Source organism: Zalophus californianus, chromosome 3, assembly GCF_009762305.2.
Source record: "Zalophus californianus isolate mZalCal1 chromosome 3, mZalCal1.pri.v2, whole genome shotgun sequence".
NCBI lineage: Eukaryota > Metazoa > Chordata > Mammalia > Carnivora > Otariidae > Zalophus > Zalophus californianus.
The window spans coordinates 102,574,893-102,589,371 of NC_045597.1; the positions used below are offsets into that span (position 1 = coordinate 102,574,893).

A 14,479-nucleotide genomic window follows, 5' to 3' on the forward strand; every position below is an offset into this window, starting at 1 on the left:
TTCAAGGCAAACTACTGTTCGGAAATATCCTTTTTTCTTTCTCCTCCTATTCCTAAACTGATACTCTGAAGTGAGATTTTCCAAGGGAAAAGCAGGCAGAGGACAAGCTGGGACAGAATGAGAATGTGTGCGTGGGATGTGCTGTTCGGAATACATCACCACAGACTCAGCAAAGTGCTTGGCACACAGTAAGCGCTCGATCAATGTATATGATTAAATGAGTGAATGAATGAAGTTCTGTATGCCAGAAATTGTGGGTTCCCACCAAACAGGTGAGCACTAAGGGAGTCATCAGAGGCCAGAGCTGCCCTGGTCAGCAGCCCTCCCATTTTGCCGGGATGGAAAGAGTGGAGCCCTCAGACACCCACAGGACCCTCAGGGATCTCTCCAGACCCTACTGGGATTTTGGGGATCATTTTAATTGTAGGCTATAGTCACTGGCTACTGTCAGGCCACAGTTTAAAGTCTGCCCTAGTGGACCCTAGCTTGGCATATAGTATTATTGGAGGACACAGCTCTCAAGGTCCTGGACATACCGCCCTGCATATATTCTAAGAACTTCAGATTCACAGAGTCTAAACCCATAAAGATACCAGTGGGATTCCCTCTCTGCCTATCTCAGAAGTCATTCTATCCTTATCAGGATTGGATCATGCCCTGTCATCTCTCCTCCAGAGATGATCTGTTCTTTCAGGACAAAGACCCTGGATAACGGCATCCGATGACAACCAAAGGCCCTATGGACCTTCGATAACTGACTCAGCAGTGGTTCCCTCTGGCTTTCCTAATCAAGTCGTCATCAGTGTTTACCAAATAGTCCACATCTTGCTCCACTTTCCTCCCTGCACCCTCTCAGCTCTTACTTTGGTCTGTTGATACTGTACAACACATACAGTCATTGAGTTCCTACCCTTAAAACCACTGTGCTCAGTGCAGCAGAGGAGGATTCGCATTTAAAGAGGAGTAAGAACCATGAAGCTTACCAATTAATAGAGAGTGTTAGCAAATGAGCCAATGACATGAAAAAACATAGAGAGTTGGAAATGTGATAAGCAAAGTCCACACCAATGGTCTTCAAACTCACCTGGGAACTGGGGAAGCCTATGAAGACCCAGGATGGTCCCTCCACATTAAGCCATGGCCCTTATGTGCTTTACTAGCTCTCCAGGTGGTTCTGATTCACAAGGCTTGGGAAATGCTGGTCTAAATAAAGGGCTAAGTGTTCCAAGTGGAGAGAGAGCACATCAGGTTGAGCAAGGGAGTATTATTAAATGAAGCCTCCTGATGGAGAGCATATGCACATGTATGTTGTAAATGGGTAGAATTTTGTTGGAAGAGATTTGAGCAAGGCTAGGATAGGAAACTCACATGAGTGCCCATGCAAGTGAACGGGAAGAAAACATAGCATACACACTGGGAAAAAGAGGAGGGGAGACCTGAGAGAGAGCAAGACAGCCCAAGTGAGCCACACTCTGGAAGGCCCTGAGGAATTGGTACCAATTCTTGCGATCTGTGGCAAAATACACATTACATAAAATTTAGCAAGTTCAGTGTCATTAGGTTCATTCACATCGTTGAGCCACCATCACCACCATCTGTGCGATGCATTTTAAAATCTCAGAGAGAGCATTGAGTGTAGGTTCCCTGTAGGGAACTGGTAAAAACTATGCTCTTGGAAAATCCAGAAGCCCTGGATGGCGTGGACTGGGGTAAAGAGACCAGTTCAAAGGCTATTGCTCAACAAGCACTTTTCTGATCAGCACTTCGGTCTTCTGGGTTCATGACCGATAGCGGTTATTACCCCTTGTAAATTAATTTAGATGGCATTCTGGCCATCCAGTCAGCCTCGGAGCTATTCAGAACCTTATCACATCTGCATTTTAAGTTCGTGAGCCGGTAGATCTGAGGACCCAACCCTGAGCCCCGGAACCTCCATGGACATGGAGACACCGGTGTCTGTTGTCCGGCACTGTGCTACCTATATAGCACCCTGTCGAATGCCACAGAACTACAGAAATCAGCTATTTTTTCTGATGACTTTCCATACTGCCCAGCAGCCAAGCTTATAGAGGCCAAAGCTGTTTAATTCTCAGATTTTCTTTTAAAACTTTTCTTATTAAAATTGTAGTTACAAAGTTATGGTTAGTGGAGGCAGGAACCAAGATGGTCTCTAGGGAGCACATGATTTAAAAAACAAAACAAAACCCTTTACTCTTCCTTCCATCTGTTTTGCTACAAACTGGCCTCTCCTCTAATAAGCTATTTTGGACTCGGACTGAAAAATCAGAGCACACAGAGGTGCTGGACTTTTTTTTGCATAGACAAAAGCTGGGGCTGCAACAAATGAGATTTTGTTTGTAAACATGAATCTAGAGAATGGACCGCACTCAGAAGAGGCACTTACAAAAATGTCAAGCTGACAGATGAAAACTTCTCTTGTGCTCTAAAATTAAAATCACAACTTTCCTCAGATGTTACAAATACTACTTGGGGCAACTGTCATCACCTTGGTAAGCAAAGATGCGGACGGTTCCAGCAGGAGCTCTGAATCGGCGTCAGCTCGCAGGACCACAGAGAGCTTTCCACCTAAAACCAACCGGAGGAAGCAGCTGCAGGTGAGCGAGGTGGGACCACAGAAGCTGCGTGGGGACTCGTTTCCTGTTCCATGTTCACCGACTTTAAAAAGGGATTTCTGGGGGCACCTGGGTGGCTCAGTCAGTTAAGTGACTGCATTCTGTTCAGGTCATGGTCCCAGGATCCTGGGATTGAGTCCCACATCGGGCTCCCTGCTCAGCTGGGAGATTGCTTCTCCCTCCCCCTCCCATGCTTGTGCTCTCTCTCTCTCAAATAAAGCCTTTAAAAAATGGTGAGGGAGGATTTCTGAAGAAATCACTTACATCACTTTACCCCAGCTGAAAGATTTTGGATAACAAGGGGTGGCTTTAAAAACATCACTTACATCACTTTACCCCAGCTGAAAGATTTTAGGTGGCTTTAAAAACAAAAAGATTCCTTTAGAAGAGTGCTTGGCTTTGTTTGGCTTTGTTTTAGTAATCTCTATGCCCAACGTGGGACTTGAACTCAGAACCCCCAAGATCAAGAGTCACTCGCTCTTCAAACTGAGCCAGCCAAGGGCCCTCAAGGGGGCTTTATTTTGATAAGCATGATAGAACTTTGAAATCTTCTGAGTAAGGAATATCACTTAGAGACATTCAGTCCTCGTTCTGATAAGATAGCGCCATTATCTAGTTACTCAGTGATTGTGCCGGAGGGTTCCGTTTCGCCTTTCACAGATTTCCGTACTTTGGTTCATCATCACGTCAGCACACATGGAACATACAGCTTGTGCTTAACATTTTAAGATGTACAATTTAGTGTCATCTCTAGACTAATAAAATGAAACAAGAGTACAGTTAATCCCTAAGCAGAATGAACTCAGAAAGCATTTCTATTTGACTCTGCAAGCTGCTTTTAGAATTAGAGTGAACAAATACCCCTGAAGTTCCAGAAATTCTTACACAAAATAATCAAACTTCCCCACCATGGTTGCCAAACTTTTCCCAGTACAAGCATAAACTATACTTCTTAAAATGCTGCAAAAGGCAGATTACTCAAAACTATGCCTTACAGGGATATCATGAAATAAATGAAAGACTTATATTTTGTTTTCTTTCTTTTTTTTTTTAAAGATTTTATTTATTTGAGAGAGAGAGAACAGAGGGAAAGTGAGAGGGAGAAGCAGACTCCCTGCTGAGTAGAGAGCCCGACATGGGGCTCGATCCCAGCACCCTGGGATCATGACCTGAGCCGAAGACAGATGCTTAACCGACTGAGCCACCCAGGCACTCCTACCATTAATTTTTTTTTTAAAGATTTTACTTATTTGATAGAGAAAGTGAGAGCTCAAGCATGGGGAGGAGCAGAGGGATAGGGCCAAGCCGACTCCGTGCTGAGTGTGCAGCGCGACAAAATGCTCGATCCCACGACCCCGAGATCACAACCTGAGCTGAAATCAAGCCAGAAGCTCAACTGACTGAGCCACCCAGGTGTCCCACCATTAAATTTTTTAAGTGTACATTTCAGTGGCATTAAGTACATTCACTTTGTTGTGCAACCATCACCACCATCCATCTTCAAAACTTTTCCAACGTCTCAAACTAAACCTCTGTATTCATTGAACAGGTAACTCCCCATTTCCTTGTCCCTGGTAACCACTATTCTACTTCCTGTCTCTGTGAATTTGATTATTGTAGGTCCATTGTGTATGTGGAATCCTACAATAATTGTCCTTCTGTTACTGGCTTATTTCACTTAGCATAATGTCTTCAAGGTTCATCCATGTTATGGTATGTGTCAGAATTTCACTTCTTTTTAAGATCGAATAATATTCCATTGTATGTAAATAGCACATTTTGTTTATCCACTCATCCATCCATGGGCATTTGGGTTATTTCGAACTTTCAGCTATATAAATAACACTGCTATGAAGATAGGTGTATAAATACCTGTTTAAGTCCCTGCTTTCAGTTCTTTTGTGTCTGTTCCCACAAGTGCTAGATGATATGGTAATTTTATGTTTAATTTCTTGAGGAACTGCTATATTCTTTTTCCATACAGGCTACATCATTTCACACTCCTGTCAGGAATGCATAAAGATTACAATTTCTCTATATCTTCACCAACACCTGTGATTTTCTGCTTTCTAAAATAATAGCTATTCTTTTTTTTTAAAGATTTTATTTATTTATTCAACAGAGGGAGACACAGCAAGAGAGGGAACACAAGCAGGGGGAGTGGGAGAGGGAGAAGCAGGCTTCCTGTGGAGCAGGGAGCCCAATGCGGGGCTCGATCCCAGGACTCTGGGATCATGACCTGAGCTGAAGGCAGACAATTAATGACTGAGCCACCCAGGCGCCCCAAATAATAGCTATTCTTATGGATGTGAAGGGATATCTCATTGTGGTTTTGATTTGCTTTCCATAATTGTTGAGCATTCTTAATGATTGAGTTGATTTTTGTATGTAGTACAAGGTTAGGGTCCAACTTTGTTCCTTTGATGTGGATGTTCAGTTTTCCCAGGAACACTTGTTGAAAAGACTCTCTTTTCCCCACTGAAAGTTCAGTCTTTGCACTTTTGTAGAAAATTATTTGACCATATAGGCAAGGGTTTATTTGTGGGCTGTTTTAGTCCATTGGTATATATGTCTGTCCTTATGCTAGTACCACACTATTTTGATTATTGTAGCTTTGTAGTAAGTTTTTAAATCAGGAAATGTGAGTCTTCCAACTTTGTTCTTTTTCTTTTCTTTTCTTTTAAAGATTTTTTTTTATTTATTGAGAGAGAGAATGAGGGAGAGAGAGAGCATGAGAGGGGGGAGGGTCAGAGGAAGAAGCAGACTCCCTGCTGAGCAGGGAGTCCAATGTGGGACTCGATCCTGGGACTCTAGAATCATGACCTGAGCCGAAGGCAGTTGCTTAACCAACTGAGCCACCCAGGTGCCCCTACTTTGTTCTTCTTCAAGATTGTTTTGGCTATTTGAGGTCCTTTGAGATTCCATACATATTTAAGGATGGATTTTTCTATTTTTGCAAAAACTGTCACTAGGATTTTGATAGGGATTTTTTTGAATCTGTAGATTGCTTTGGGTAGTACTGAAATCACAACAATATTAAGTCTTCCAATCCATGAACAAAGGATGTCTTTCCATTGATTTTTGTTTTCTTTACCTTCTTTTAGCAATGTTTTAAAGTTTCAGTGTACAAGTCTTTTGCCTCCTTGGTTAGGTTTTAGTTTTAAAAAAGATTTTATTTATTTGGAAGAGAGAGAGAAAGAGAGAGATGAGCAGAGGCAGAGGGAGAGGGGTAAGCAGACTCCCTGCTGAGCAAGGAGCCTGATGCAGGGCTCGGTCCCAGGATGCCGGGATCATGACCTGAGCTGAAGGCAGATGCTTTACTGACTGAGCCACCCAGGTACCCCTAGAAAATAACTTTAAAAAACTACTTGTTAGAGGGAGCATAACTCGGGGCGTCTGGCTGGCTTAGTAGAGCATCCAACTCTTTTTTTTAAACTCTTTTTTTTAAAGATTTTATTTATTCATTTGAGGGAGAGAGCACAAGCAGGAGAGGCAGAGGGAAATGGGGAAGCAGAGGGAGAGGGAGAAGCAAACTCCCCGCTGAGCTGGGAGCCCAAAGTGGGGCTCAATCCCAGGACTCTGAGATCATGACCTGAGCCGAAGGCAGATGCTTAACGATCTGAGCCACCCAGGCACCCAGAGCATCCAACTCTTGATCTCAGAATTGTGAATTTAAGCCCCACATTAGGCATGGAGCGTACTTAAAAAAAAAAAAAATGAAGGAGCATAACTCCCCCATCATTAAGTGTAAGCTGTGTATGGTGACTTCTTTCCAAAGAGTGCAGTTTGGAAAGGAGGAAAAAAGAGTAACTTTACCCTAGAGATACCTGACAAATACAATCTCAATTAGGTGATCAGGGTCAACTTCAACAGTATAAATCATGTTGATAGTATGTGCCCTTGATATGATATGATGAAAATAGCACTTTATTCTGTAATCTTCTTTCCTAAAACTCATAATCTCAGCCTATCCATGAGAGAAATATCTGACAAATCCCAATAGAGGTAGTCACAAAAGACCACATATTATATTATTCCATTCATATGAAATGTTCAGAACAGGGAAATCTATAGAGACAGGAAGCTAATTCGTGGTTGTTTAGGGCTGAGGTGAGAGAGGGAACAGGGATAGTAGGATGATAGGTGGAGCCCCATGTTGGGTACAGAGACTACTTAAAAATGAAATCTTTAAAGTATACAGTTCAGTGGTTTTTAGTATAGTCACGAAGCTATGCAATCATATCCACTAATTCTAAAACAGTTTCATCACCAAAACCAAAATTTCTTATCCGTTAGCAGTCACTTCCTGTTCTTTCTTCTAGCCCTAGACATTGCTAATCTACTATAGTGTCTCTATGCCTAGTCTGGAGATTTAATATAAATGAAATCATATAATTTGTGGTCTTTTCTGATGAGCTGCTTTCACTTAGCTTAATGTCTTCAAGGTGCATCTGTTTTGTGGCACGTATCATTCCTTTTTGGGTAATTAATATTCCATTTTATGTATACACCACATGTTGTTTATCCATCAGTTGAGGGACATTAGGGTTGTTTCCACTTTGAGTTATTATGAAAAATGCTGTTATGAATGTTTGTGATAAGTTTTCTCCCGGACATTTATTTTCATTGCTCTTGGAGATACACCTAAGAGATGAATCATTGAGTCATAGGGTAACTCTAAAGTTTATCTGTTTGACAAACTGCCAGACTGTTTTCCAAAACAGCTGCACCATCATTCATTCCCACCAGTGTTGTGGGTTCCAAATTCTCTACGTCATTGCCAACACTTGTTTTTGTATGTTTTGTTTCTATTACAGCCATCCTAGTTGATCTGAGGTGGTATTCTATTTTAATTGTTGGATTGAGAAGTCACTCGCTGGGTATTTATTATAGTATTTTGCTTTTTTTTAAAAAAGCAGTTCAGTAATTTTTTATAGTATTTTGCTTTTAACCAATATATTTTATACAACTTTTTTGTGTATATTAGGTGATATATTTTAAAAAGAACAAAAGGCTATGGGATTGGACTAAAAAGGGAGAGGAGAATAAGAGAAAGAAGAAAACCACCTTTGGGAATAGGAAGGAGACTGGAAAAAGAATTTATTTTGTGTCCTGCATTATACTGGGGTAGAAAATCTAATGATATTGATGAAACACAAAATGAAGGATGGGAGGAATGAGCAGCAGAAGAAAAGGAAAATATGAGCTTAAAAAAGTCTTTAGTAACCTGATGAAGATTAAAAATGGAATCTGCAAACATTTTAATAAACATGTTTATATAGTTTTATAATCAAAATAAGTCTATGGAGTCTGTCTTCAAAACAAGATAGATTTTCCTTTGTTTGAGATGAACCATGTTCAGTCTTGCCTTCTTTCAAAGTTCATTTACCCAGTGCTTCTTCAGTAGAATTATAGCCAACAAACATTTACTTGCTCACCCTCTCCAAGGAGGGTTCTTGTTTCCAAAGAATCCAGTTTCAAATTCAACCTCTCCTCATCTCCCACCCTCTACTCCCAGCTCACTGAAGTGACTGCTGGGCTAGTTGCTGTCCCCCCGCAGGGGCTTTTCTCTCCACCTGGAATCCTCTTCTCCAATCCATTTGCTAGCTCCCTCCCTTGCTGTCCTTTCTGAGGACAATCTTCCCGACACACCCGTCTGAAATGGCCCTGTCCATACTCACACTTTCTTCCCTTGCCCTGCTTTCGTTTTTAACATAGAAAAAATGTTTGATCTCTTTATAATCAAATACATGCAAATGAAGCATATAAGGAGATGAGAGTTTTCAGCTGTCAAATTACCAATAATGATTACATCATTGAAGACAGGCTGAGTCGGGTCAGAGCAGTTTTAAAACTGTTGGTATACACTGGGGCGCCTGGGTGGCTCAGTTGGTTGGGCAACTGCCTTGGGCTCAGGTCATGATCCCAGGGTCCTGGGATTGGGTCCCACGTCGAGTCCCATGTCAAGTCCCATGTCAAGTCCCACGTCAGGCTCCCCACATGGGCTCCCAGCTGAGCGGGGAGACTGCTTCTCCCTCTAACCCTCTCCCCTCTCATGCTGTGTTTTTCTCTCTCTCAAATAAATAAAATCTTTTTAAAAAAACTGTTGGTATACACTATTAAAACTTTTCTGGAATATAATTTAGCAACATGCTTTAAAGTCTTAAAGAATGCATTTTTTTGACCTAGTAATTTCAATTCCAAGAATCAGAAAGAATTCATCAGAAGGTAGGCAAAGGTTTATATATAGGAACATTCATTGCAGTGTAATTCATAATGGTGAAAATTAAATAAACTTATGTATAAAGTAATATATATGGGGCACCTGGGTGTCTCATTTGGTTAAGCCTCTGCCTTTGGCTTAGGTCATGATCCTGGAGCCCTGGGATGGAGCCATTGGTTTCCCCATGAGCAGGGAGTCTGCTTCTCCCTCTGACCTTCCCCCCTCTCATTCTCTCTCAAATAAATAAATAAATAAAATCTTTAAATAAATAAATATTTCTCTCATTTATATATATTATTTTATTTATATTTTAAAGGATTTTATTTATTTCTTTGAGAGCAAGAGATAGAGATAGCCAGAGAGAGCACAAGCAGAGAGGAGAGGGAGAAGCAGGCTCCCCGATGAGCAGGGAGGCCGACTCGGGGCTCGATCCCAGGACTCTGGGATCATGACCTGAGCTTAACCAACTGAGCTACCCTGGAGCCTCATGAGAGAAATATTTAAAACTCTGATCCCTTTATATGATGAGAATCTGTGAGACCATTGAAAATCATGCTCTCGGGACACCTGGGTGGCTCAGCCGGTTAAGCATCTGCCTTCAGCTCAGGTCATGATCCCGGGGTCCTGGGATGGAGTCCCACATCGGGCTCTCTCAGCGGAGAGCCTGCTTCTCCCTCTCCCTCTGCCTCTCCCCATCTGCTTGTGCTCTCTCTCTGACAAATAAATAAATAAATAAATAAATAAAATCTTTAAAAAATCATGCTCTCTTTCAATGAATTTTTAATAAAATGAGAATATACTCATAAAATATCTTACGTTTAAACAGTAGGATATATAAGTATGGCATATATGTTACATACTATGTATACAAATATACATACTGCCCAAACCTACTGAATCAGAACCTGAATCAAAATTAGCTTTGAAGCAGGAATATGGACAATTGCAATTACGCTCTTCTCACTACCTATCAGTATACCCCTATTTTATCTGTCTTCTTTGCTGGAATGAAAACTTCAGCTAGAATACATAACTTGCTTTGCAGGAGAGAAAGGGGAGACTGAGGGAGGATGGGCAATCTTGAAGCCTTGGAGAGTCGGAGGCAGGACTGGAGAAGGAAGGGCAGAAAGATACTCCGTGGCAGCACAGACTTGGGGAAGGAGTGCTGAAAAGAGATTTTCAAAGGAAATGCTTGGCACTCTGCAATATGAGCCACCTGTGCCCCTCTCCATTGGGAAGTTTTCAGTACGATGTTATTTTCTCACTAATGAATACACATGACAAGATTATTGAAGGGGAGTGGGAAGAAATGCGAAGTCCTGCTGTAAGGATGGTAGGGGAAGGTGGGTGACGAAGACGGCCAGTGGGTCAGCCCTCAGGGTGGTGTGCACTTACCTCGAGAAGCATATTTTTCATGGTAAATCTCATAGGCTTTTCTGTGGGCATCAGTGAGGGTCTGGAGACGTGAAGCTCTTGATTCCTGTTGGGGAAGCTCTTTTATCACCTCCTCCAAGTCACTAAACGTGAACCAGATCTCAACCAGCTCCCCAAAGGAGTGGAAGGCGAATGTGGCATAGTCCGCAAAGAGATCAGCAAAGACTGCACTTCTCAGGATGGTGCTGGCAGGGAGGGTCCGGTGATGCAGAACGACCAGGGGCTGAAGCTTCGCCATCTTGAGGATCTCAAGGAATCGCCGGTAGCACTGCACTGTCTTGCTGTCTGGGTTCTCGGAACTTCCTGCTGGGAGAAGTTGTGCCCATGGCAGAAATACTTTATAATGGGTGATCTCACTGGCATGAACACGACTGAAGTACTCCGGCAGGGAAGAAGGCAGTGGTTGTTGACAAACATAAACGCTTTTGTCCTCTGCTACAAAGTTAGAACCCTGGGTTCCCGGTGGACCACCCAGGTTGTACATCAGGTCATTGGTGAGAGGACCAGCAGCTGAAATGAAGTTTGTATCAGATTCCCAATCTAACCCCCAGGATGAAAAGCTTAGGAGGACAATAAACACTGAATTCCAAGCCAGCTCCATTTTCAAGGACCTGTTAGGAAGTATGTGGAATCCTTACTTTTATAACAATAGCTAGGTTGTAAAATGCTAAGGGATTATTAACACTTAATATTTAACTGGGTTATCTATGGCAATGAAATCAGTGCACGGCTTACCAGCGTAATATCAAAAATTTAAAGACCATAGAGATAACACAAAAACCTCAAACATCTCACACAATTTAAGCAGATGAGCCTGGAAAATGTGTGAAGGGGAAAAGTAGTCCACATTTTTCCCTGAATTTTGAATTATTTTAAAATTTGTTTACATAATAGGACAAAGGTGAGTCCTTTGTCAAGTCTTTCTCCCCCCTGAAAAATATGTAAGTAGGGGCGCCTGGGTGGCTCAGTTGGTCAAGTGTTGGACTCTTGGTTTTGGCTCAGGTCATGATCTCGGAGTCCTGGGATCGAGCCCTCCAACAGGCTCTGCACTCATCACGGAGTCCGCTTGAGATTCTCTCCCTCTCCCTCCGCCCTTCCCCCTGCTCTCTCTAAAATAAATACAGAAAATCTTTTTAAAAATTATAAAACATAAAGAAATATATATAAGTAAATGATGAACACATTGTGTAAAAGATTCAAATATAGAAACATACATGAAAAACCTGCAAATTCCCCTTCCCCAGGCCCCCTTGCCTTCCTCAGGTAAGCACTCTCAACACTGTGCTTCCTTCCAGTTTTCTTTCTTTCTGTAGTTTAATGATTATTCAGGAGTCAAAATGCTTGGGTTTAAATCTTACCTGGTGAAAGTTAATTTCTCCGTGCCTCTGTTTCCTCATTGGTAACAATGGTGAATAGATAAGTTGTGAGAATGAAATGAGATCATTCTTTAGCATGTTTAGAACAATGCAACTCAATGAAAACTATTACGAAATATATACAAATGCAAACATATGTAAATGTATAACATTTTAAACATATAATTTAACATACATGGGATTATGCCTTATGTATTGTTCCTCAGGTTTCTTTTTTTCCACTTAACAGCTCCTGGAACTCTGTCTATATCAGAATATATAGCACCACTTATTTTTAACAGATGCATAGCATTCCACATAAGGGTGTACCCTAATTGAATCTCTAGCATATAGAACACTGGTTGATTCCTAATTTTAATGTGTTGCAAATGAATATCTATATCTATACATCTTTGTCTAGATGTATGACCATTTCTTTAAGACAGAGTCTTAGAAATTAAGTTCTAGACTCAATGTTATACACATTAGAATTTTGATTGAAATCCAAATAGTCTTCCAAAACAGGCTTCTTCAAATTTAAATCCTACCTAACGTTAGAAGGATGCCTAAATCTCTACTTTGCTAACACCTGTTATAAAACTTCACATTTTTCACACTTTGAAAGATGAAAATATTATCTCCTTACTGATTTCTCATTTTTCTGCTTAGAGGGGATCGCTAGCTTCATGTTATACCATATATGCGTGGGTTTATTTCTGGGCTATTTTGTTCCGTTCACCTATGTGTCTGTTTTTAGGCCAATATCATACTATTTTGATTATGGGGTCATGAATTTGAGCCCCATGTTAGGTTTAGAGATTACTTAAATCAATAAAAAAAAATAAGTTCCCTCTTTGAACTGCTTTTGCTGCATTCCATAAATTTTTGTATGTTGTATTTCCATTTTCATTTGTCTCAGGTATTTTTATTTCTTCTTTGAAATTGGTTGTTTGGTAGCATGTTTAATCTCCACATACTTGTTGATTTCCTAGTTTTTTGTTTTTTTTTTTTTTAAGGTTTTACTTGAGAGAGAGAGAGACATTGAGAGCAAGTGGGAGGAGGGGCAGAGGGAGCAGCAGATTCCCTGTGGAACAGGGAGCCCGACACGGGACTCAATCCCAGGACCCTGGGATCACAACCTGAGCCGAAGGCGGATGCTTAACAGACTGAGCCACCCAGGTGCCCCCATTTTCCTCTGTAATTGATTTCTAGTTTCACACTAGATTATGGTCAGAAAAGATGCTTAATGATTTCAATCTTCTTCAGTTTATTGACTTATTTTGTTGCATAACATGATCTGCCCTGGAGAATGTTCCCTGTGTGCTTAAGAAGGTGTGTTGTTACTTTTGGACGGACTATCCTATATATGCCCATTAAGTCCATCTGGTCTAATAGGTCATTTAAATCAATGTTTCCTTATTAGTATTTTGTCTGGATTATCTATTCATTGATCAAAATGGGTACTGAAGTCTCCCACTATTATTGTATTGCTACCTATTTCTCCCTTTAGGTGTGTTAATACTTGCTTTATATATTTAGGTACTCCTATGGCTATATTTGCATTTTTTTTCCATGTGTCCTAGAGGTATTTCCATTTCAAACATGTAGGTTTACTCTATTTTTGTTTGTATATCCTACAGTACAGTTGTACCACAATTTATGTAGTCATTTCTTTACTGATGGATACCTGTGGGGATTTTGTTGGAAATACATTGTAGATCAATTAAAACATTCAAGTCTTCCCATTCAGAAACATGTTACATCTATCCATTTACTAAACACGTGTCTAATTTCTCCATAAGGATCTTATACATGCTCCATCATCCATTAGCCACTTCACCTCCTTGACAAGTAACTTGTACAGGAGAAAGGTGTGTGGAAATATAAGCACACTTACTCAGACATGCAAAAACTGGGGCTTTATTTATAGTAATGACCTCACCTTGCTCTGGAAGCCCCCACTCTAATGGCAAAATTGGGAAGAGTATTCACCAAAAAACTCATCTTTCCTATGCTTCAAATTTCCCTTTAGGTAAATATTTGATCAAATTAAAGTTCAAATTTGTCAGGCTGTTTCTTTCAGGACCTCCCCATCTCATTTCATCATGTTGGAAGTCAGTGCAGAGAGGGGCTCTTTCTTGCTGTCCCGAGTTTTCACTAGCCTGTTACTGAATATCCTGCCTGTTATTTGTGCCTTATGCTAGCATCTCCTAACTGCCTCAACAGGAAGTTTGGTATCTTAAACCCTGGTTTCCTCTTCCCAACAGCTTCTACCTTCATTAATTAGGAACATACCTTTGACAGAGGAGTTTTTAATCTGTATCTGCTAACTGTGCAATTTCTCTATCCATTCCCAAGTCCTCCTCACCCTACTGTTTTCAAGCCATTGGAGAGTGAACTCATATACAACATATAAACATTCCCTAACTGGTCCTGCAGGGCCCCAAATGCCATCTGTTGTTAAAAGGTGCAACAATGAGAACTGCTACATCATGAACATACTAATGAAAAAAGTACAATAAACGTTTAATTTTTATAAACTGTCTGAAAAAATAAAACAGAACTGGACTAAACCTTGGAAAGTAATCTCCAAAGCCCCTTATCCGTCATACTAATTCTAAGGACTCCTCACAGGAACCTAATCTTAAGAGGCTTATAATGGTATACACTTCTACCCACCTACCGACTAAACAAAAAGGGAAAGACTCATGTTTGTGAGTACAGCTGCCCCCCACCCCAAATAATTTAAGTTTGAACTGTGTGGGTCCATTTTTTTTTTTTAAGGTTTTATTTATTTATTTATTTGACAGAGCAAGACACAGCGAGACAGGGAA

At 40.8% G+C, this 14,479-nt stretch overlaps 1 protein-coding gene across 1 annotated transcript in view; it reads right to left on the bottom strand.

The window, feature by feature from the left end:
* The window catches only part of LCT (lactase), a 48,501-nt gene extending 37,610 nt beyond the window's left edge, over window positions 1-10,891 (bottom strand). The window contains exons 1-2 of the mRNA XM_027590891.1: window positions 10,252-10,891; window positions 2,507-2,586 (exon numbers count right to left, since the gene is read on the bottom strand). Of these exons, the coding sequence (XP_027446692.1) occupies window positions 2,507-2,586; window positions 10,252-10,891 (720 nt within the window). The remainder of the gene's footprint in view (window positions 1-2,506; window positions 2,587-10,251) is intronic.
* Between the last annotated feature and the right edge of the window lie 3,588 nt (window positions 10,892-14,479).